The sequence below is a fragment of the Anopheles ziemanni genome, chromosome 3 (assembly GCF_943734765.1).
Source record: "Anopheles ziemanni chromosome 3, idAnoZiCoDA_A2_x.2, whole genome shotgun sequence".
Taxonomy (NCBI): Eukaryota; Metazoa; Arthropoda; class Insecta; order Diptera; family Culicidae; genus Anopheles; species Anopheles ziemanni.
In genome coordinates this window covers 71,343,085-71,366,798 of record NC_080706.1, presented here as the reverse complement: position 1 = coordinate 71,366,798, position 23,714 = coordinate 71,343,085, and the positions used below count along the sequence as shown (strand labels likewise).

At 46.7% G+C, this 23,714-nt stretch overlaps 4 protein-coding genes across 4 annotated transcripts; 3 read left to right on the top strand and 1 right to left on the bottom strand.

Moving 5' to 3' along the window:
• The first annotated feature begins 4,590 nt into the window (after window positions 1-4,590).
• Window positions 4,591-16,588, top strand: LOC131285405 (uncharacterized). Its single transcript, XM_058314261.1, has 9 exons — window positions 4,591-7,076; window positions 9,689-9,840; window positions 11,381-12,113; window positions 12,189-12,426; window positions 12,487-12,652; window positions 12,736-12,879; window positions 12,995-13,094; window positions 14,967-15,110; window positions 15,454-16,588. Exons 1-9 carry the CDS (start codon window positions 4,591-4,593, stop codon window positions 16,586-16,588), a joined length of 5,298 nt encoding a protein of 1,765 aa, XP_058170244.1.
• A 590-nt stretch (window positions 16,589-17,178) lies between these two features.
• On the bottom strand, window positions 17,179-19,228 carry LOC131288616 (aldo-keto reductase family 1 member B1-like). The gene is made up of 3 exons (XM_058317766.1): window positions 18,904-19,228; window positions 17,625-18,460; window positions 17,179-17,304 (listed from the first exon to the last, which is right to left on the bottom strand). The coding sequence occupies exons 1-3, from the start codon at window positions 18,976-18,978 to the stop codon at window positions 17,259-17,261; spliced, it is 957 nt and encodes a 318-aa protein (XP_058173749.1). The 5' UTR covers window positions 18,979-19,228; the 3' UTR covers window positions 17,179-17,258.
• Window positions 19,229-20,210: 982 nt separating this feature from the next.
• On the top strand, window positions 20,211-21,412 carry LOC131288665 (aldo-keto reductase family 1 member B1-like). Its single transcript, XM_058317824.1, has 3 exons — window positions 20,211-20,379; window positions 20,443-20,585; window positions 20,659-21,412. The coding sequence occupies exons 1-3, from the start codon at window positions 20,302-20,304 to the stop codon at window positions 21,395-21,397; spliced, it is 960 nt and encodes a 319-aa protein (XP_058173807.1). The 5' UTR covers window positions 20,211-20,301; the 3' UTR covers window positions 21,398-21,412.
• Window positions 21,413-22,419: 1,007 nt separating this feature from the next.
• LOC131286770 (prostaglandin F synthase 1-like) lies at window positions 22,420-23,501 on the top strand. Its single transcript, XM_058315768.1, has 3 exons — window positions 22,420-22,494; window positions 22,566-22,733; window positions 22,803-23,501. Exons 1-3 carry the CDS (start codon window positions 22,420-22,422, stop codon window positions 23,499-23,501), a joined length of 942 nt encoding a protein of 313 aa, XP_058171751.1.
• The last annotated feature ends 213 nt before the right edge of the window (window positions 23,502-23,714 follow it).

Genomic DNA, 23,714 nt, shown 5'->3' with positions numbered 1-23,714 from the left:
CGGAAACTGTCATTTTACTCCATAGAAGCGAACAGTGCATAATAAACCCTCTAAAACATATGATCGCGTTCAATATTCTTTTGATTGTGATTGTTCAAACTGGTTGCGTGCAGATTTTCCTTCTCGTTTTATGTCGATAGAATCTCAAGGAACAACCCTATTCTTCCATCTCCTTGCGTGTTCGTGTGCGAGTCTGCCTACCGGTCATTAAATGTTTCTCAAAAAGACAACACACCTATCTGTGCCACGCGGTGTGTCCCATATTTCTTCAGCCGCACGCTGGCACGTGCCCAAAAAACATCGCGCACCTTTCCGTGCCGTGTCGTGTCCGTTTCCTCAACCACTTCTCGTTCTAATCCTCGTTTTATTACATTTCCAAGAGAACGTTGAAATGTAAATGTGAAAAAATTACGCTCGGTGTTATAAATACGCCCCACTGCAACCGGGTGGAAGTGAACATAACATTCAATTATGTTGTTCAGAGGAATTTTTTACGCGCCACCATGCGCCTCCATCGAACACCCCGTTCGGAGATAAAGGTGTTCCCCTTCCGAAGTGGTCCATTTTTGTTTTCTCTCCACCTCTGTTCGACATGAGTTCGATTAAATGAAAATAAACATGTCACAAGCCATACCGGCCAGGAGATTATTCACTTAATGAGCCACGACGGGAAGGAATTGTAGGGTTGCCTAATGGTTTTCCCACTGAGAGTGTTTCTTCTTTCTCTTCCTAACGTCTTCCTGTCGAAACCGAGTGGGACCGGCGAAATGGGGGCCACCCCCACCGGGATGACGAGTGACGGGCTTCGAGGGCCTATCGAACCCGAAGATGATTCATTTGACAGCAAGTACTTCTGGTGACGGATGGGTGTAAGTGATGTTGTCTTGCCGTTGCTCTTCTTTTTTCCGATCGTCCGCCCAAAACCTGAACCGGTGGCGACAACCGTCCACCGTCCGTCCCGTTTTGCACGCCGGTCCGAAAGATGTGTGAGCTATGTTTAGACGCACTGATTTTGTAACTGCACTTTGGCGGTGTTTAGGTGCGCTCTGCGCTATCTAAGATCGGGTTGTTCGTGCCATGGCACCCGGGGACTGACTGCTTGCCTTCAGGGCGCTCTCCCGAGGCATGATCTATTTTGACTTGACTGCAGGGTTGCGACTTTTGCGGTGCGTTACGTGTCGGGTTACCTTGCGTAAGGATTGCATACGAGTCGAGGAAAATTACCTCATTAATGCACGTTGGTTAAAATGTTTCAGATTGATTTGTACTCTGAATTTTATTACACCCCAAACTAACTTGCTTTCAGAATTTTCAGAATTTTAATTGCATCCAAAGCCGGGCTTATTTCCAAATGCTCTTATTGCTTTTTAAATTATTTTTTAAGCTAAAATGCTAAACCAAGCTAAAATGAGAACAAAAACTTCCTGATAAACCGAAATCGTAGGCATTTTGAAAAATTGTCTTGTATTGAACTTAAAAACCGGTTTAGGTAAATTCTTTCGTTAATCAAGATCAGTTTTTCAATGTTGCACATTTCTTATTTGGAGCATCTTTAAAGAAATACGCTTCGAGTAGACTAAAAATTATATAAAACTATTTTTAAAAGCAAACGAATGGTTTATTACTGGTGTTGACACAAATTTTTTGGATTAAAGGCCAACTTATCTGACATAAGTGTTCAATTTTGCCTGTAAATCATCAGGAAAAACGTAAAATCTCTAGGTTTTGTGTAAAATTTGTGATACCGGTACAGAAAAAAATATAGTATTCATTTCTTTAAACGACACAAATGACATTAAAATCATCTATAAATTACCCATAAACTACTTGGGCAATTAACACTATCAAAACTAGGGTACACTAATCCAATAAACCTTCCGTTTAAGAAAACACTCGGGTAGGAAAGCAAACCTTTCGAGACGTGAACCAACCTCTCTACTAGCAGACTATTGGCAAACGGATGGTAGTTTGCGTGTGCGTGTATGTTTTTGGCTTCTTTCTTGGCCCTAACTCCACCCGAAACCGATTGACGTAGGATAAACCCTCCAAAAAATCGCACGCAGGCAGACCGTTGCGTTCGCAGCGGAATGGGAAGAGGGGGACCATTAACAACGGAAAGAGCAAAACCAACATCCCCGCCAACGATCTGCTACCATAAACAAATCAGCGAACAACCCCGTTGGGTGAGCTTACGATACAGATCTCCGTGGGATGGAGAAGTCCATTAAGCGTGCCATCGTCATGTTCGCTGCCACGTTGCAGCCGGGAAAGACGAATGAAAGAATGTGGGAAAAACAGAAGCATAGAAAAAGATTTTTGGATTGGAAATTGAAAAAGAGGGAATCAAGTAAATGCTGGGAGGAATTCAACAAATGTTTTCCCAACATGCCCAAGGGTTGCGTTGTGAACTCGATCTCGTTGGCAACTTCCTGATTTAACTGTTGATTGATGCTTGATCGGAAAATCGACAGAGGACAAAAATACAAGACAGAAAAAGAGGGAGAACGAGAGAGATAGGGTAAAAGAAGATCGTATCCCAAACAATCGAAGACAAATCAGAAATTCCCACAATCGGTGGTCTTCCGGTGGCGCTCTTATATTTTCCGAAGCAAACTAAATATAGTTGATGGTTGGTTTTTATTTTACAAGACAAAATCAACCCGTCAACAAGCGAATCGATCCGATTGAAGGTTTGCGGTAAACAAATCGGTTCAAATTGGCAGCGAGAGTGAAACGGTGGCCCGAGTTCAATCGACCGAAATCTTCTAATTTCCGCATCAACATCCACAGCTCGATGGGAGATAGAAGTGAACGTTGGTGTTGTTTATTAGAATCAGCACCAATGTTGCTTCGCTTTTATTGGCATCGTTTGTTGCCACGAACGAGAGCGAGAGAACAGGTCAAAAAGGCATTCACAGATTGTAAAATAAATAAACAGATACCGTGCCGGCAGCATGTTCGTCTCCCCGACAACTTGGGGGCCCGATCGCGTTCCGGCTGAACGGTTCGGTGCGCAACGGTGTACTCTTCACGCATCGACACTCGCATCGGAAGTAAGGGTAGCTTATACGCACACAAACACACAAACACACCCGGTCGGAGGTTATGTCCTTGCAAGATGGTGACGAACATTCCCCACACGACACGCTTCGCACCTCACACGTGCCACCAATGGAATCAACTCGTAGATAGGCTGAGGTAAATTTAATTAACACAAATTAGCGCCTCAATGGCTGCCACTACCAAGGACCTCCGGAAGAAGGGAAGGAGAGCAGGACGGGATCTAAACGCCACACGGTATTGCGGACGAAGGACAAGGCTATTTTGGGACTCAATCCCTAATCCCACCCTTGGTTGAAATTGGTTCAAGGGCAGAAACCGCGATCGTACGGTTGCAGAAAGCGGGTTAATCCCCCAAAACGTGTTCGAATGGAGACGCATGGTTGCTGACCCAAATGGAGGCGCATGGTGGCTCTCGTGGTGTGTTTCACTCGCGGTCAGACACCGTTGCATCACCAGCGATGGTTTGCACTTGACGTGCCGCAACACGGGCGTAAACAACACGGCTCTCGCGAGGCTTGAACGCCACATTTCCAACGGAAAATGGAACATGTCAAACAGCATTGCCTCACTTGAGGTCGGCTCGTGGCGTTTCGTTTTCAAACGGGCGGGAAAAAAATAAACCATTTCGAAATGTTTCAAATATTTTCTTAAGATATTTCTTGTTTGAAAATATCCCTGTCGAAAATGAACGATTCGAACGAAGTGGAGAAAAACTGGCAACATTTAAACCAATAAACACATCACTCGGTTTTGATACGTTCAAAATTCTCCACGTCCGGAAACCCGACGCCACTTTCGATGAGGGGTTAATTTTCCTTTCGGTCGATGGATCCGTCCACCAAACTTTCTATCGTAGACCGAAAATTGATTTCGTCCGCCCTCCTCGTTAGGTGAAGCTGTTTTGCTTGAAGAAAAAACCACTACCAGGGAAACTTAGACCATCGCGATGTGACGTAGAATGGTTTCTCATGAATGACCGAGGAAAGATAACTAAAACCAGGGAGAAGAACAGAGAGTATGGGGGAAAAAAAGGAAATAACTCTTGCTCGAGTGCATGGCTTTTACGAGAGACGGTGGCCATTCAATAAATGTTTCGTCACCAGAAGAAATGGAAGATGAGGTGGGAAAAAGATAAAAAAAGAAAGGATAAACACGGCACGCAATAACAAAACGCGAGCGGGTGGGATCGAATGACAAACAAGTAAAAGTGCCGCCAAAGAGGACACAGACAAGCAGACAAGCGAGTAAAGACGTATGGTAAAACCGTGGACTTTCCCAACCAAGTCGTGCGTGTGATCGAGGTGACGTCGTATTTTCCCAACGCATCGCCGAATGGGATGACAAAAAAGTAAGGGCTCTCTGTTCGTTGCAGCTCCGGTTCCGGCGACAGTCGTACGCTTGGTTCCGTCAAGGCCGGTGGAATCGTGTGATCGTGAAGGTGGAAAGAAAGTGTAGTTGAGAAAACAAACTCTTGTCCAAAAAAAAAACGTGAAGTGAGGGAAATCTCAAAGGACACGCTTGGGAAACATGTTTAGCTTCTTCAAACGCTCCAAGTCGCAGAAGGGAAAACAAAAACACGACCAGAAATTGCAACTGCCACCCGAGCAGCAGCTGCAACCAGCGTGCGGCGTGCCGGATGGTGGCAAACCTCAAGGGACGGCGCGAAAGGAGAGCACGGGAAGCGTGTGTTTAGGTGAGAACGATGGCGTGAAACCGTCGGCGGATGTGGTGGTTGCGTCGAAGGTTGCGTCCGATGCGAACGCAGGCGCAAACGGTTGGCGGCCCCCTGCCGGCGGCGACGAGGAAAAGCTAGCGCGGGCTAAAAATAATAATCCCCCCGGACCGCAGCCGGCGACAGGGAAGGATTGGTTGCCCTCGCGATGTTTGGTGAGAGGGCCGATGCTGCCGGGTGGAAGCCCCGGGGGGCTGGTGGATGTGGCACTCGAACGTGAACCACCGAGCGCTGCCAGCGTCAGTCCGAGTGGTTCAACGTGCCGGAGTGGTCGCGCACCGAACAACGACAACGACAACAACGACGGCGGCGGCGGCGGCGATCCGAACGAAACTCGTGCCGCACGGGACGACTTCCCGCCCATCGATAGCGACGAGGGCAACGAGGACGGTGCTGGTGATCGCGAATCTTCGAGCCCGATCGATGACAGCCGCCACCGGGAACGGGGCACGCAGGCAAACGCGACCAGTTCGAATCCGTACGCGCCACCGAGCGAAAGTGCAATGGCGAAAGGGAAAAACCGACGACGCTATCAGCCACAGCAGCAGCAACAGCAGCAGCAGCAGCAACAGGTGAAAACACAGCAGCAGCAGCAGCAGCATCAGCAACAGCAGCAGAATGCACTACGTCGTGGTGACTCCAGTGGTACGCCGGAGGGCAAGAAAGGCATCCCACCACCGACACATCTGTCTCTAAGCAAACCCATCGCGACCATCGTGCTGGTCGAACAGACGACAATCGAACCCCTCAACAACGGTGACGTCATCATTGAACGATCACCGAGCGAACCGCAAAAGGAGCAAGCGGTGACAGAAAAAGCCGAACCCGTGCCGAGCACTGACAGCTGCGATCGTGCAGCGAAGACACACACCGCCAATGGCGGCAACGGCGTTGGAGCGCTAGTGTTGCCAGTGTGCGCAGACTCACCACCGACGGTGACAGCTACTACCGGTGACGGTGTTGGCGGTACTAACACCAGAAGCGCTCCCGCTGTTCACGACGGAGATGCGTTATTAAATATCAAAAATATCTCGCCCACTACTACCGGCAAGCAGCAGGGTGAAGATCAAGGCGGTGTGGACGGGGTACGCGATGGTGATCATCGTGCTCGTGAGCTCGGGCTCGTGCTACACGCTGGCAGTTGCGAACCGGCCGCGAAGCCCACCATATCGAAGCAGACGACGGATGCCGTCGTTGCGAACGGTTCCGTAGAGGAAGCATTAGTAGCAGTAGTAACAGGAGAAGCAGTAGCGGATACGACCATCCAGGAAATGGGCCAACAGCCAAGTCGTGCGGAGAGCGAAGTTCAACAGCGATCCTCGGCGGTGCGAGCATCGAAGTCGATCTCCCCGCAGCGCGTTGTACCGGCGGCACCGTCACCTCCACCACGCACACCACGCCCGGTGGTGTCACCCGCCGATCTTGAGGTGATCGCACGCAACGCCACCGTCACCACCATCGAGCGCGATGCTGCTGGGGACGATACTAGCGACGATCGGGATGTCTTCTACGAGGCCAAGGAAACCCTCTCACCCCCGATCGTGCCCCCTAGTGAGCCTCGATTCGAGTCCGGTGTTGTCACCCCCGGCACACCGGAACCGATACGCGCCAGTTTGGTGCTTAAAATCGGACCTGAACCGACCGCCCAGCAGCAGCAGCAGCAGCAGCCGGTGAACGCCACTCCACGGAGAGCCGACCGGCACAAGAAGCAGGTTAGCTTCAAGCTAACACAAAACGGTAGTGACGATGTGGAAGTGACCAGTGTCGACAGCAGTGCCAGTAGTGACGAAGAAGACGGTGACAGTGACAGTGAGCGAGAGCGCGTGTGTGCAGTGCCACCGACCTCAACCCCATCCGAGTTCACTAACAGCGAGTTCACGCACCACAATCATACTGCATTTAGTGAGAGTAATAACAGCAAGCCGCCAACCACGTTTGGCATCTGTTCGTTGGGTTCGGGGGAACCGGGCGGTAATCAGAGGAATTACATTGAGTTTAAATATGATAACAGTGCACCGTCGGACACGACGGCGACCGCGGAGTCGGAGAAGAAGAGTCCGGTGAAAGATGTCCACGAGGGTGTCGGTACTACTACTCCGGGCGGAAAGGAGAAGCACCTGGTGAACGGGGAACCACAGCAGACGAGTGTCAGTGTTCTGATCGAAGATAGTGTCGCGAGCCTGCCGGATGTTGTGCAGCAGCCGACCGGCATCGAGCCGCACGGCAAGACCATCCTACCACCGACATCCTTCAGCACCGTTGAGAAGATCAACAGTGAAATGTAACTATCCTTTATATCCTCTATTCCTTAGTGTTCCTTGTCTACGTCTTTAACAATATTTTCCGCCATCATTTGTTTACCTTTGTCTAACAAAATGGTCTACAATCGCCAAAGATCTAAAACTGGTAACGAAAATATGTTTTAGTACTCCTCGATCTAAGTATCTACTACTTAATACGTCGAACTAATATCAAATAATAAATTGAGCTAAATTGGCTAATCTTTGAACAGAATTAGTTCTGGTAAGGGTAACTATAAAGAATATTTGACTAGTAATTTATAATCTGGTCAGTACATCTACGCCATTTTGTGGGACTAAAATCTTCCTTCAAAGAAAACCTTGGCGAAGGTATTTTTATAAAATCAGATGTTAATAAAAGCAATTATCCACTCACCTTTTAATCCCTTAAAAGATAAATGACGCTTCGCACTTGCTTGACGTTTTGGCCACAACAATATATCCGGTGGAACTCAGGATCGTCAACCATAATGGCGCAGCACTGACAAACGGAACGTGTCAGGCGTAGTCGTTCTGTCTAGAGCAGTAAATATTTATCACAAAACCGTCAAACGATGTTGAATTTCCTACGGCGGAAAAGTTCATTACCAGATGCCGGACGGCGATGGTGGCCAGCTGCACCATTTCTATTGTTTCCGATCGGCGTGGCGTGGTAAATCTGCGACGCATTTGATCGCCTGGTGTCAATCCGGTTATCGTCTTTGTGTGCCTGCGTGGGATTAAAAGGATTGATTAACGTACATCGCCGGAAGAGACAGAATTGGAACGTTCACATCACACCAAAATTTGGCATGGTTTGCATGCGGCACACGAAAAGAAAGCACTGAAGCGAATTGTTTATCTGCTTGCCAAAAACCTACAATGCAATGGTCGGCGCATACTGACTCACTTCCGGCCCCCGGATAATTTGATCGTGCGCAGGATTGACGTAAGTTAGGCGTGGGTTGGATGGCGCTCCGAGCAAAATCTTTTAAAAAAAGTGTCTGTTTTATGTTCCGCGAGAAGACATTTTATATATTTTTTTACGAGAATAATCATAGATCAGTGAGTCATAATTTTAAATAGAAGACTCAGCATGCAAAGAACCTAGTTCTAATCATGTAATTTTAATTTTGATTCGAGGTTTGAATTCAATTTGCAGTGCTTAGTTGAAGCTATAATTCGAACATTGGTTCGGAGTCGTTAGAAATAGAGTAGAGTACTTCAGTTTCTGATTCATGTAACTGAACGAATCTTCATAATCATGAAAGAATCTAAATCTTTGAATATTCTCTTACAAACCGTAAAGATTCATGAATGTTAGGAGGTTTGAATCTGAAAAAAAGTCGTGAACCAATTCGAATGAGTTTAGGATGAATAATTTACATAAATAAAACGAGCCAAAAAAAACCTTTAGAATTTTAAACGTATGAGTTTTCATCGCACACTCAAATAAAACCTATTAACTTTGCACATTCTATAGATACCAGGTTTTCAAACAAATGTACTATTTTTTTAACGTTCAACATAGCATCTACTAATGAGTGCAACACCGATATACGACTTAAATTATAATGTATGTTACTCTTATGATTTACTCTTGCGCTTACAATATTATGTTTACTCCACCTTGCACCCATTGATATACAAAATAGTCCATTTGCGAAGCATTTCCGTCAGTCTGAAATAAAATCGCTCATAAAATAAAGGCATTTAAATGGATCGCTTAAATGGAGCGTGTCGGTAGTAAATGCAAACCTCATTCTTCGAACGGAAACAGAAGCGTCCATCGGGAATCGCTTCTGCCGCTAGGACGTCATCAGTGAAGAGGTGCGCTAAAAATAGCAGGCAAGTGCTGAACTTGTGCATGTGTACATTGGCAGGATAATAAGTAGTAACCCGCGCTCAACAGCTTCCCCCTTCCCCCAGAGTGGCTCAAGTGCACCGAAGGTGCTTACTTAAAATTCTTTCCCAAGTGGAATGCAGACAGTTTCCACCTTGATAATCTATAATCCGCGTGAGTGCCTCGAAACGAAATCCCCGATCAGCGTCAGACTGTCTGCCAAAGAGTGCGAATTTTCATTGATGATGTTTCGTCCTACTAGCAACCATTTGTATACAACCAATTCAGCATGTTCGGGAAAGAATAAACAAAAACCGCTTCGAATGTATCGTTTATCAACACCATCACTGAAGGAAAAGTGTACACCATTAAGAGGAAGGGAAAGTAAGGTACTCAGGAAATTGAATTAAAATTGTTGAAATATGTTTACGGAGTAGAATACTGGGGAAATAAGCGGTCGTACTTTGATCAGATTCCGAAACATGTGGCAAAGTTTATTTTCACTTCACACGCTTCGGCCACGATCGTTGGATGATTGATCGGTCGGCTAGATCAGTCGGACGCATACACGTTTAAAGTGAATTTTACTGGATTTCTACGTAACGAACTTAGTTAAATTAGATTTATTGTGTTTATTTATTGATTTTAGGCGATTTATAGCTCACATAAAGTTTCATTCATCAACTCGGCGTGAAGCAAACTTAGTTGCAGAAATTAATTACTCTTTCTTTTGCTCTTGATTGGTTTTCTCTTCACTCGACCCCACAACAGGAAGGATCTGGTCAACCAGGAGTGCCGGTACAGCGCCAAACTCGAGGAGGCCGAAAAACGTGTCAACGAGGCGAACGTCAAAGTCTACGAACTGCAGCAGAAGCTCGATGCCGTCGAGCGAGACGCGTTGCTCAAGGAGTACAATGTGGAACGTAAGTATATAAAGTGGTGGTTACGTTTGCGAAGAGGGAAAAATATCGGAAGATTAACTAGACAAGCGTGTGTGACTAGGAAAGAAGGGGCACAGGTTAGGAAAAAGAAACCAACCGTAAGGGCGTGGGAGTGTCTGTACGTGACGCACTATGAAAAAAAAACGACACTGAGAACGTAAGCGTAAGAAAAATAGAATAAAATAAACAAACACGCAAAAAAATGGCGCACAAATTTAAAATTGATGAACGAACGTGTGTGGCGATGCTGTCACGCCGTGTTTATAGCACGCGCAGGTCGTTAGCTGGATGGGAATGAAAGGATGCTAGGGTAGGTCAAAAACCCCCCTTACCGGCCGTGGTCCGGCCATAGGATAATGGTGAACTTGCGAGGACGCTTCTCACGCCGAATGTCACGTACGCAAACGGAAGTTCCGCCGCGTTTATCAACCAAAGGGAGGAAGAAAATGGCTGCAGCTCGGTGCTTGGTCGATCGCATCGAGCCGACTAATTTGTCGCAAACCGCGTCATCACACCTTCCGGATACGACGATCGCTGCGCGACGCATTTTGAACGGCGAAACAGATGCGAGCTATTTTTAGTGCGCATCATTCTCGTCCCCGTAGCCAGACTCGTTTCGGTTGTATCTCTTTCCCTACAAGAATACATTAATTCACCACCATAGACTACCAGAGACTACAAGAGGCAAACCGGGCTGCAGCTTCCTTCCTACACACCGATCTTCCGCCGACGCCGACGAGACGTTCTATTGCTATTTCTGGTTGAATAAACATTCGGGCGGCACGGCTATGTCAATGTTAAGCAGAGAAAACAAGAAACGACCAAGTGACAGGTTCGAAAAAAGGGAGATCGCGACGAGCATGGGCAGAATAACACATCTTCTACCCTATATGCACTAACAAAGACTTCCTGCTGACCTTGTTGCCTTGGGAATGGGGGGGTTCTTCTGATCCCCGGTTGATCAGGCACTCCTAAATCACGCCACGGTGACACGGTTGTCCCACGACAAGAACAAGAGCGATTGAAGGTGGAACGCTGAAGGTGTTCCGATTTACTGAAGAGATTGTCGATTGGACTTTCTCCGAAACGTGGGACATGATTGACGGATGAAAGCAATGGCGTAGTTTCTGGTGTGCCAAATTTTCTACGACCTTAACATCGGTCAAGATCTGAATTGTTGATAGGATACCTACTTTACATCTTTAGGCACTAGGAGTCTATTTCAAAGAATTTTTATGTTCTTCTTAAAATTCACTTTTAACTTTACAAAATAGGTTTACTTCAATTGGAGGATGCCAAAAGTAGAAAGTTTCTAAATCCAAACAACCAATGATACTTTAACCACCGAGTTAGGTTGGTCAGATCGAAGTTGGCTTTTTAGACAGAAGTAACGGTTTGCACAGTTTTACTTGCAAAATTAATAAGCAAAGATGGGTTCCGCAAATTCGAAAAAACTTATAGAATCAGGTAGCTCGAATGGTATTTTGTTTTTTAATGTATTTTAATTTCAATATTTCCCAAGGTTTACAAGCGGAGTTGGTGGCCGCCCTTAAAGAATGCGAGGGCATACGAGCCCGGCTGACGACGCAGCAGAGCGAAATGGAAGCCATAAGGCTGCAGGCCTCCGAGCGGGAGGACGAACTGAACCTGCGATATCAAAATCTAGAGGTGGAGCACCTCGAGTTGAACGAAAAGCTGAAAGAGGTCCGTCATCTGGCGCACGATCTGAACAGTCAGCTGATCGACGCCAAATCGGAGGTGGACCGGCTGAAGGAGGAACGCCAGAAGCTGCTGGACGCGTGCACCGAGGAGCAGAAGATAATTCGCGAGACGCTGGAGGAGTCGATCCAGCAGCGGGCGCAGGTCGAGGCCAAGTGGAAGCACGACTTCGAGCAGCTGCGCAATGTGAACAACGACCGCGAGGAGCATCTGATGAAGGACTGCGAGTTCACCGTGCGGAATATGCAGAAGACGTGCAAGGAGAAGGTGGAGACGGCGGACCGGGAACGCAAGCAGGCCCTGGAGAAGGTTGGTCGGCTGGAGGAGCAGACGCGCCGGCAGAGCGACGAGATGCGGCACCTGAAGTCGGTTGAGGCGGAAGTCGAGCAGCTGCGGGGACTGACGTACGACCAGAAGGAGGCGCTGGCTAGCATGACGCGCCAGGTCGAGGGCCTCAAGGCGGAACTGGAGACGGCGTACAACCGGATCGAGGAGGAGATGGTGAAGGTGCAGCAGATCAAGAATCGCTGCGAATAGTAAGTAACTCCATCGAATCGGTCCTAGAAGCCGCAACCGGGCTAACTCTAACCTACGGATATTGAATTCCTCAGCCAACTTTGCGAGAAGGAACGGGAAGCACTGAACCGGATAGAGATTGCGCGAGGTGAAATCGCGATGCAGTGGGAGGATCGATTGCTACACGAAATGAACCGGCTGAAAGTGGAGCTCGAACAGATGCACATGGAGGAGCGCAAGTCGGCCATCGAGAAGATACAGCGTGAGACGCTGGCGGAAACCGAAGCACTGAGCCAACGGTTCAATGCGCGCGAACAACAGCTAAAGAATGAAGTAAGATCTCCTCGGTTGTTTCCAAGCTGAACGATAAATTGATATAATTTTCTTCGGCAGATTGAATCTCTTAAAGCGACCGTCGAGCAGCAGAAGTCCGCCATGGCCAATGCGCAATCGGAGGCAGACCAAAAACTAGTCCAGTCGCGGATGTACGTCGAACGTGCGGAACGTGAACACGAGCAAAAGCTGGCAAAGGAAATGGTTGAGAAAAACGAAATCATCGGTATGGAAACCAACTTTAAGTGATAAGCAACGTTTCTTCTCTTGATTTTAGTTTTTTTTTATGAACTGCCGGGTCCATTTCAGACAACCTCAAGCGTCAGTTTGAGCAGGAGAAGCTGTCGCTCGAGCAACACTTCACCGATCGCATTCAGCAGGTCCAGGAAGAATTCGCGCGCGAAATTTCAGACACTACAGAAACGATGAAAAGTGTGCACAAGAAGGAACTTGGTATGTACTTAGTTGTGGATTTTTAATAAAATTCTACAACAATAGTTTAAGAGATATTAAGGCCGGTTTTATACTTTAATATACTAAATATGAAAAATATAAACCGTGTTTTTAGAAAACCAATGGAAAGCTCTCGTCGCAGAAAAGGAGAAAGCGCTGCAGTTGATGGACAGTCGAAACCGAAACCGGCTCGAGGATGCTGAAAATAAAATCAGGTATGTCCAGCTTTCCCGTTCCTCAAAAATCCTTCGGTAGTGTGTTTTTTTGTGTTTATGTTTTGTGTGTGAAGATGTTCCCTGTGTGTTAGTGTGCCTCGTACGTTGTGTCGTAATCCTTTAGTAAGCGCTTCTGTGCGTGTCACCCAGCTGCTTCGACTCTGACCCCAGGAACAACACCACGCTGCTGACTGTGGAATCCTTCGAAGAGGGAAAGTGTTTCCCTTAATCAATCCAAACAAGTTTCCTCGTTATCCAATCATACTCGCTCTGGGATTTTTCATCCTACAAAAACTGTGAACATAGGACCCCTTCCCCCATTGCTAAAACAATGTTTGACTATCGTTGATTACCGAAAGAATCGTAAGGAGTGAAAATTTGTCCCTTCCCGAGAGGATTCCCTTGTGGCGGTTTCGGTCGGGATTGGTAGATGTTGCTAACAATAAAAGTAAAATTAAGTACTTTTAAACCAATTTAAATACAGATCAAGTGGGAGAAATAGAAATTCGGTTTGGTAGTACCTTCGTACTCATTACCATCCATGACCCATCATCGTTTGGATCACTTTCATCGCGTTCCCTTGTGATTAGTCCATCATTTTATATCCAACTATTGCCCTCGTAAACTCCCAAAAACGACGGTGTGTGCCAACTCATCTACTATTTGGCCTAAATTTGGCCCTTTCACGTCATCGTGTTAATATGCTGTGTTGTTCTATTTTCTCTTTTTTTCTTCTTTTTTCTTCTCTTTTTATTTAATTTGCTTTTCCCTTGTTTGCTACTACTACTGTACACGATGTTTTCGGTAATGAACGATATGTAAAAACAAATTCCCATTGTAATTGGACATTCCAAAAAATATGTACCACTTAATAATTTCTTTTTAAACGATCGTTGTGGTTATGATAGACCTTCCCTTGAGTGCAATGGCGCTACGGCAAAGGAGACCGATAAGGCCGTGCAGGCTTCACATAATCCTATGATACAATTAATTCTGCTAGTGGTGCAATTGGTAAAAGGAGCGTATCCGTTAATACCCTCGATGGTATTCTACCAGCAGACACATTCCTTACCGTTGGCATCGGTCGTGCTGTTGCTTACCTTTGCACTGATCGTTTACTGTCAGCTGAGGATAATCAGTCAGTAGTGCGAGAACGAGAATTTAATCCTCTTAGGGGACCATATGATAACTCCAGCTAAATCCCCTTGAATTCCCTAAAACATTTATTGGCATTTGTCCTGCACCGAAACCGCGTTGTGATTTATCTACTCCATTTGTTCCGTATGCCGTGCCATACACTGCCATTAAATTAGCATTTACCTGTGTTTGTTTTTGAGTACCCGTTCGTTGTACCTAGCGAACTATGCTGTATGTTTTCTCTATCCTGTGTATGCACAACGGCTGTTACAGTGTGACGAATATTTTTAACGAATAAAGAAACGATGATATCGAATCAATTTTTTGCTCATGGAAATGCAGAAAAAGACACGTAAAAAAGCTTCCCCCAAAACCACAGATCACATGAGCACTTCCATTCAAATAAACACACAATTACACACAAAACTTTCCATCCTTTTACCATTATCTCACTTTTGATTACTTTCCCGCTATTAATTAAATTCATCCGTTTGTTCATGCCTTCGCCTTATGGATACAAATTTACGCGTTGTTATCATTCGATCGTGATTTTGATTTCGTTCCGTTCCAAAATCCTTTTTCTTTCTTTCTTTTTTTTGTGCTTTCGTATCCCATTATTTTTTTCGTTTTCCGTTATGGTGTTCCAAAAAACTTCATAACCGAACACTCTGTCGTTTCGCTTCCATTACTCGAAAACCTCCCTCCCAACTGCCATTCCCCATTCCCCCCCAACAGAGACCTCACGACCGGCCATCAGCGGCAGCTCAAGGATCTGCAGGAGGAGCACAGCTTCGTGGTGCACAGTCTGGAGTCGCGGGACACGAAGAACGCGCAAGAAATTCAAACGCTGCATAAAAAGTGCCGCTGCCTAACGAATCTGTAAGTTGTGTTCCATTTGTCGTCGGTGTGCCATCTTTCACTTACCGTGCTAGTCGTTCACCTCGTTTCACCGTAGTTGTAGAACGCTCATCCGCTTCAGGAACCATACACGTTATCTGTACATATATTCGATCACCGTTTCGGTGCCACCGGACTCTCACGTATTTCGCTGCACGGCTCATTCATGACAACACCACACTACGTTAGAAGCTCTTGTTCTGGAAGCACGATAGTATTACTACAGCCTTACAGGTGGACGTAGACAATTAGGACTTATTTACCGGGCACAGTTTAACTGCGAAATGCCAATAAGCCTCATAATAATTATGCAATAATCTTTCAGTTTCGAGGAGATGCGTTTGCGCTACGAACGTCGCGAATCTCGACCGGAAGATCTGCAGCAGATAGAGGAACTGAAGCGGGTCATAGACTCGCAGGACAGAGACCTACGCCTGTTGACGGAAACCTTGCGAGAACTTCAGCTCGAGCAGATGCAAAAGCAACGCCAGCAACCGCCTCAAGCCCAGCAACAGCAGCAGCAGCCACCTCCTCCACCACGTCGTTCGAAACCGAACCGTGGGAAACAATCGAAGCAACAGCAGCAACAGAATAGGCAGCAACAGCACAAACAACAACAGCAGCAGAAAAACGCGCGCCCACCACATCCACCACCGGAACCGGAACCTGTACAGCCCGAAGCAGACGAGCAGGAGGATGAGAGCCATGAGGTAGAGGAGGTGGTGGGATATGGGCAGCCGTCGGCTCCACACGGTGCACCGCAAGTAGTACTCATTCCACCACCTCAGTTTATACCCCCCGGTATGATGCACCGAACGATGTGTGACGTGATCTACGAGGAAAACGAAGCGGACATCCTGCGCGAGGAGGAAGAAGCACAGTTGAACGCTGGTGAAGGAGAACAAGAAGAAGGAGAAGAGGAGGAGAGTGATGATGAAGAGGCAAGTGATGTGCAACACGAGGACGGTGTGGAGCAAAAGGAGCCGGAAGTGGTGATTGTCGATGTTCCCGAGTCAGCCATTCAGACGGAAGACCGGGTAATTCAGTCGACAGCACCAACCATAATTGAAGAGATGGATCCGATGCCGGAACAGAGAGCAGATCTCGTCGGTGACGGAATCCCACCGTTTACGGTAGTACCGATCGAAACGATCGACAATGCGACGAGTGCGCGCCCGAGAGCATCATCGACGCCGAGGATTGTCATCACGGTCGACGACACGGAAAAGGAAACGGGTGAGTCCGGTGATGGGACGGGCACGACGGTGGTAGAAATAACGGAGGAACCCGCGACCTGCGTCACTCCCGTCATCGAGTTGCCGGCCGTGTTTGCCAAAATCTATCCCTCCGAGCTGCCTACCCAGGCGGCCGCGGGCGATAATGCGCAAATGGCAACCCATTCCGAGCCGGAGATGACCGTGATTCGAACGTCCGAGGGACACGGTGAGGGCTCGGCGTAGGACCCCCCATCGTTAAATGTATTATTCTTTTCGACGAATAAACGTATCCTTATACACTTATTGATCGTAGAGCTAAGGAGACACTCCAATTCTTTTGCCCCTATAATGCTGGGGGCAACTAGAAGCGCTAGTATCAGTGATACCCGTCCAAGGGATGGTGGTTCCAGCCGGCATCCGGAACTGGTTCTGGAACCGGACATATTCGGAAAAGCAGAGATATTGCTATTGATATCCTGCTCATTTTGTTTCTCGAATCGAAAAAATCGAATACGGAAGGACGCCGTTACCTGTTGTACTCTCAACGTCTTTACAGTAATATTATTTGCCATTCTGTTACTTATTCTTAGTATTTATGATTATATATTGCCACTTTCTCCTTCCGGTACTGTGCATATATAAGCTAGTTAACTGCTACCAAATGTATGTCCCCATTGGGACGCGTTCGCGGAGAGGCGAAATAATCGATTTGTTGTTGAACCGTTGACAAAGGAGAAATATAAGCGAAAGATGTAAACAAAATACAGAGAGTGGATTTAAATGCATTAAATGTTCATCGTCCGAACTAAGAAGCTCTATTATTATTATTTCAAACGTTTGATAGATGATTTATTGGAAACGATTGTTCACATAGTGCTGTGCAATTAATCAATAAGAAAACATTAAAATGAAATTAGAACTCGTCGTTCTCGAAGGGGTGATGCGGATGTCCGGCAGCGCTGAGAAGAAAAGAAAGAAATCGGGAAATCAAATCTAAAGTTCACTGGGTCAATCGCATTATCATCCGGAAGAGTTGAACGGGTAGTAACAAAATTAAACTAAATTGGTACTTAATCATCCCATTAACAAAATTAGGGGTAATTTTTAGTTCCGCATGGCGTACAGGCGGGGGAGATAAGGAAGCATGTAGCGTAAAGCACAGATTGGACAAAGAAAAAGAAACTAAGTTCAAGGCCATCTACTTTTACTGTCATGAGACAGTTGAAAAAAGAGTGACTAACAAGCCCTAACCCTAGGAAAATTAGCAAACACTGCTTACCTTGTGATCGGAACAAGTCGTCCATTGCAGTCGAACGAATCGATCAGCGCCACATCCTCCTTGGTCAGCTCGAAATCGAACACATCGAAGTTGGACGCAATGCGCGACTTGGTGACCGATTTCGGAATGACAACGTGGCCCCGCTGGATCTGGTAGCGGATGAGAATCTGAGCCGGCGTTTTGCCGTACTTCTTCGCCACCTCTACCAGCTTGGGATCCTCCATCAGCTGCGGATCGTCCGGCTTCGCCCACGGACGGTTCGGCGAGCCGAGCGGACTGTACGCAGTAATGACGAGTCCCCGCTCGGCGCAGAACGGCGACAGCTTGCTCTGGGTAAGGTACGGATGGCACTCGACCTGGTTCGTCACGGGCTTGATAGTGGCGGCCGCCAGCACTCGCTCCACCTGCTTCGAGTTGAAGTTCGAAATACCGATGCTTTTGACTAACCCGAGACCGACCAGCTTCTCCAACGCCTTGTACGTATCGACGTAGTCGACATCCGAGTAGGCCGTCTTGCCGTTGGCATCCTGCGGGAACAGCTCACCGTCTTCACGGTACGCCATCGGCCAGTGGATGAGGTACAGGTCGATGTAGTTCAACCGGAGGTTCTTCAGCGTCGTGCGACACGCTCCCTCGACCAGATCCGGCCGGTGGAACGTGTTCCACAGCTTGCTGGTAATGAACAGATCCTCCCGCTTCACGACACCCTCGTCGATCTTGGCCTTCACGCCCTCGCCCACCTCGTGCTCGTTCTGGTAAACGTGGGCACAATCGATATGTCGGTAGCCGATGTCGATGGCATCCTTTACCGCCTGGGCAACCTCACCGGGAGGAGACTGGAAATAAAAAAAAAATAAAAAAACACATGATTAGTCTAATTTCTACGATGCACTTGTGTGCTAGTGACGTGTTCCATTTGTTTTTTTCTATTTCTAAACACTCGATGTTGTTGTTTGAACAAGCGCGAAACAGAGACCGACGCTATTGCAATGAATAATAACAAATTATCTCAAGCCCGGAAGTTGTCTGTTTGCCGTCCTTGGTTGACCTACCCTTCAAGGTCCCACCGGACGCCAAGCGTAATGCAATCGGATGCTAGTGCACACTACCTTTTCGATAAATAATATAAACACGAGTGTGGAATTGCCAATGGACAATTGCAAGTCATTCTAGATTGTCTCCTACTTGAGGGAAGTTTGCACACTGCGGGGAGGTTTTCAATTATGCAATGAAATCGATGAAACGAGAATGTTCGGCTGGAAGCACCGCGCATACTTACACCCCAGGTTCCCAGGCCGAGTGCCGGAATGGACAGCCCATTGTTGAACGTGATGCGTGGAACCTTCGATGCCATGATGTGATGTTTTTTTAAGCAAAAAGGGTAGCAAACTTTGTTGGGAGCTCACAAACAACGAACTGGGCGGTAACGAACGTAAGCGAACTGTTCACTTTGGCGCACGGAGCAAGACTGGTGTAGACCGGCCAACCGGAGGACAAGTTATAAAGTGTAGAGCTTATCTCGGCTGATAATGGGCGCGATATGTAATGCTCGTTTTACCAGGCGCAGCCGGCGTAGAACATTCCCACTCGGCGGAGGGAATATGTTTGCGTGTACGACGCGGAACCGGCAAAATAAAACTAAGACGCCGGGATTAGAAGTTGTCAATTCAACAAAGTCAATGTCAAAATTCAAATTTTTTTGAATTGCAGATTTTTTTTTATTTTTTCCAGTTTAACAGTTTTATCAATTTCCTGGTTACTTTTCACGATCTCTTTGAGCCGTTTACTTGCTGCTTGACAATTTCCATCTAGGATTCAAGATCATGTCGTGATAAGATTGAGTAAAACTTCTAGCACGATCTAAAAAAAGATAGTTAAATAACATCATCGCTGCAGGTTGGTGGTCGGATAAAGTGGTGCACTATCGTATATTTTCCCAGTCTGATAAGCGCAACCTGGGGCGATCTATCTCATTGATGATAAGCCAACCGACGATCCTATTACCGGTCGTAAGCTCTACATTTGTTGCGTGTGTGGTGAAATAAGTGAAGGGCTAAATTCGAGCATGATGTACATAATTGGTGTTTAGTTATCTATCTTACAATCAAGGAAATCCATCCCAATCGTATAGGGAAGGTTTCGTTTGTTAACGAACTTCCCGATTTAGATAGAATAGCGGTTTAGTTTTTCTCCGTGTTTTATGTCATCAACTGACAGGAACAGTAACGGGAAACAAGTAGCCGCGTGGATGACAAGCTAATCACGTGTACGGTTTTTTTTAATTTAATTTTTTTAGAAGGAAGAAGCCTATTTCAGCTTGACCAAATGCTTAAATGAAGCTATGATTTAAATCTTTTTGCATTTCTATAATCTTAAATAATATAAAAATTATTAAACAAATTAATTATTGTTACAACTTTCCTCTCCTCTCTTCGTACAAAATGTACAGATTTCTCTCTTCTAATAAATTACTAAGCAAATACTAACGTTTACTAATACAAACGCTGCGACTATTTATACAGCGGCGGACCGTTCGAGCGATTATTTAGCGCTTTCTGCCTCAGCCCAATCTAGTGCGCGTATCGCTTCGGCATTTGGAAAACAGATCTGCTTGCTATCAGCTGTTTTAAGAGTTTTCTACGTCTGGTGAAACGAATATTTGGCAAATTGTACTGCAATGGCCTGCACAGTGGTTCCGAACGCGATCTTCAAGAATGGTAACAGTATCCCCATGATCGGCTTGGGCACCTGGAATGTAAGTGTACTGAAGTCGTAGAAAACAAGCAAACGTTGCGATGACCTTCCATCACCTCCGTAGTCACCTCCGGGACAAGTTGCGCAAGCTGTGAAGGATGCGATCGACATCGGGTACCGGCACATCGACTGTGCCCACGTCTACCAAAATGAGCATGAAGTCGGAGAAGGGATTGCAGCCAAAATTGCCGAGGGCGTCGTGAAACGGTAGGTACTAGTTTATTTTCGACGCACATTCGACCATTTGCATGACCCCATGTTGGTTCCCCCTCTTTCGCAGCGAGGATATTTTTGTGACGAGCAAACTGTGGAACACCTTTCACCGGCCGGATCTGGTCGAAGGAGCGTGCCGGACGACGCTGAAAAACCTCAAGCTGGATTATCTCGATCTGTACCTCATTCACTGGCCCGTCGGCTACAAGGAAGGACCCGAGCTGTTTCCCATGGGCCCGGACGGTAAGACGTTCGAGTTTTCCGATGCCGACTACGTCGACACCTGGCCCGAGATGGAGAAACTCGTCGATGGGGGTCTGGTGCGCAATATCGGTTTGTCCAATTTCAACACGAAGCAGGTTCAGCGTGTGTTGAACGTGGCCCGGATCGCACCGGTCACGAATCAAATCGAGTGTCACCCCTATCTGCACCAGTCGAAGATAACGACGTTCTGCGCTGCACAGGGCCTAATCACGACCGCTTACAGTCCTCTTGGTTCGCCGGCCCGACCCTGGGTGAAGGCAGACGATCCGGTCCTGTTGGATGACGCCACGGTCGCACAGCTGGCCAAAAAGTACGGTAAATCACCGGCACAGATTTTGATTCGCTACCAGATTCAGCTGGGCCACGTGGTGATCCCGAAGTCGGTGACCAAGGAGCGCATTGCGTCGAATTTCGATGTTTTTGGGTTCCAGCTGGAGAACGGCGACGTGCAGCTGCTAGCAGGACTGGAGCGAAATGGTCGTATCTGTCCGGAAACGAGCGCTTTCGGGCATCCGCACCATCCGTTCGAAAAGGAGGAATAATTTGTCATAACTTTTAATCGTAAAAATAAAATATTCAATAAAAATTCAATAAAATGTCATATTTGAGTCCATGCATTGCTCCTATTTTTAAATTCTGTTTTTATAACTATATATACAGATTTCCTTGTTGGTTTTAGGGAGATAAGGGTCATAATGCCAACAACACCTTCAGCAATCAATAATACTAAGATAGCGTCCGATTTCGGTCATGCCCTCAAGATCATTCCATAAATAAACCGCTAGCGATAATGCTGAATGATTGTCGGTTTTGTACCTAGGGCTCTAATGAAAGCCAAGAGATGTGATAATGACCTACAAACATGTGATAAATACTATACCCCTTGTTAGCTTCACGAAAGAGGATGACGAAAGCAACCTTCATTAGGATCTCCTCGGAAAATATAATATCCGATCTCTAAAGAAGCTGAACGTGGCTAAAGCGATCAAATACAAGAAACAACTATTTCCATATCAACGATAAGAGAAAGATCGTTGGTCGCAATGTGATGATTAGCGGGTCAAAAGCGTGCAAGGTTGTGTGAAACACAGTAAAGTCTGGTCAAATAAGACTTCGTCATTGTGCGTATCTGGAAAGTTAACAATCTATTATTTTTTTAAATATAACGAATATAACGAATTTACTATGACAATACACAAAAGTATCAAAAATTTAATCGTGTATCGTGTGTTAAATCTATTGATTTAACTCATAATTATCTTGACCACTGACGCATAAGGTAATGAAAATTAACCGATAAATAACTAGTCTACATTGTCTCTAGTTGCCATTTCAATTAGAATCAAAAGACTCCAGAACTCTCTTTGCGCTCGGTTCTAGACGATAACCGTAGCTATTATCGTACAAGTAAACCACATTTCGGACTCGTATCCCGTTTGCCGGATGCTTTGCGGTTTGGTTTGTCTTGCTATAAATTGTCTTGCAAAGCATTGCAGGCTCTCAGTCGTTCTTACGTTGTTTCCAAAGTGTGTAGGAATATTATTTTTGTGAAACCTTCTGCAACATGTCCCGCAAGGCTCCAACCGTTACGCTGAACGATGGATATCAGATGCCAGTTCTCGGACTCGGCACGTACAAAGTGAGTGGTTTGTGAATGTTCTGTGAATAGTGTTCTATAATTTATCTTCTCTGGCCGTAACCTTGCTTTAGTTACGAGGACCGCAGTGTGTGGACGCGGTGAAGACGGCCATAGATGCTGGCTACCGGCACATCGATACCGCCTACCTTTACCAGAACGAGGCCGAAGTTGGGCAGGCTGTTCGAGAAAAGATCGAAGATGGTACCATCAAGCGTGAGGATATTTTCATCACCACAAAGGTTGGATCTAAAATGGGAAATTTAAATGTTTCGAGCGATCACAAAGTATAAGTGTATGGAATCTTGCAGCTTTGGAATACATCACACGAACCGGAAAAGGTCCGCGAAGCGTTCGATACCTCGCTGGCCGCCCTGAAGCTCGATTACGTCGATCTTTATTTGATCCACTCCCCGCTCAGCTCCACCGTGGACGCAAACGGAGAAACGGTGTTCACGCATGTGGACTACGTGGACACATGGCGAGCGATGGAGAAGCTGCTCGAGACGGGTCGCGTCCGCAGCATCGGTGTGTCCAACTTCAACAGTGAACAGCTAACGCGGGTCATCGAACACGGCACCATCAAACCGGTCACGAATCAGGTCGAATGCCACGTCCGCTTGAACCAGAAGAAGCTGATCAAGTTCTGCAAGGACCGTGCGATCGTTGTGACGGCGTACAGCCCGCTCGTTCGACCGAGTGCCACGCTCGGGTTGGACAGTGGCACTTCTCCCGCGAGCGCCTTCGACGATGCCCGTGTGGTGGCCGTTGCTGAACGGTACGGGAAAACCCCGGCCCAGGTTCTACTGCGCTACCTCGTCGATATCGGCACGGTGCCGATTCCCAAGTCCGGCAACGCAGAACGCATCCGACAAAATCTGGACATTTTCGACTTTGCGCTAACGCCGGAGGAGATTCGCTCGTTGGACGACCTGCACACCGGACAGCGATTGGTCAAGTTGGAGGCGCTCGCCGCACATCCGTTCTATCCCTTCGCTGCCGAGTTCTGAGCAACCGATACTAATCGGGATTGTCGAACAATTGGCGAGTTGCTGATAACAAACTAACAAGTACATAAAAACCTTATCTTTTCTTGTTCGGCTTTCGATTCGGTGTTAATAGTATCAATAAAGTCGAACACCATCGTGTTAGATGAATGTACCTTATCGCTTATCTATTATTACTTTTTTACGCTAGCATAAGGAACACCAAACCCATCCGAA

Coding starts and splice junctions, on each gene's coding strand:
- LOC131288665 (XM_058317824.1), top strand. CDS start 20,302: ATGGCCTGCACAGTGGTTCCGAACGCGATCTTCAAGAATGGTAACAGT. Junction 20,380..20,442: donor TCGGCTTGGGCACCTGGAAT/GTAAGTGTACTG, acceptor TCACCTCCGTAG/TCACCTCCGGGACAAGTTGC. Junction 20,586..20,658: donor GCCGAGGGCGTCGTGAAACG/GTAGGTACTAGT, acceptor CCTCTTTCGCAG/CGAGGATATTTTTGTGACGA.
- LOC131288616 (XM_058317766.1), bottom strand. CDS start 18,978: ATGGCATCGAAGGTTCCACGCATCACGTTCAACAATGGGCTGTCCATT. Junction 18,461..18,903: donor TCGGCCTGGGAACCTGGGGT/GTAAGTATGCGC, acceptor TTTTATTTCCAG/TCTCCTCCCGGTGAGGTTGC. Junction 17,305..17,624: donor CGACTTGTTCCGATCACAAG/GTAAGCAGTGTT, acceptor TTTTCTTCTCAG/CGCTGCCGGACATCCGCATC.
- LOC131285405 (XM_058314261.1), top strand. CDS start 4,591: ATGTTTAGCTTCTTCAAACGCTCCAAGTCGCAGAAGGGAAAACAAAAA. Junction 12,653..12,735: donor TGAGAAAAACGAAATCATCG/GTATGGAAACCA, acceptor GGTCCATTTCAG/ACAACCTCAAGCGTCAGTTT. Junction 15,111..15,453: donor TGCCGCTGCCTAACGAATCT/GTAAGTTGTGTT, acceptor ATAATCTTTCAG/TTTCGAGGAGATGCGTTTGC.
- LOC131286770 (XM_058315768.1), top strand. CDS start 22,420: ATGTCCCGCAAGGCTCCAACCGTTACGCTGAACGATGGATATCAGATG. Junction 22,495..22,565: donor TCGGACTCGGCACGTACAAA/GTGAGTGGTTTG, acceptor ACCTTGCTTTAG/TTACGAGGACCGCAGTGTGT. Junction 22,734..22,802: donor ATATTTTCATCACCACAAAG/GTTGGATCTAAA, acceptor GGAATCTTGCAG/CTTTGGAATACATCACACGA.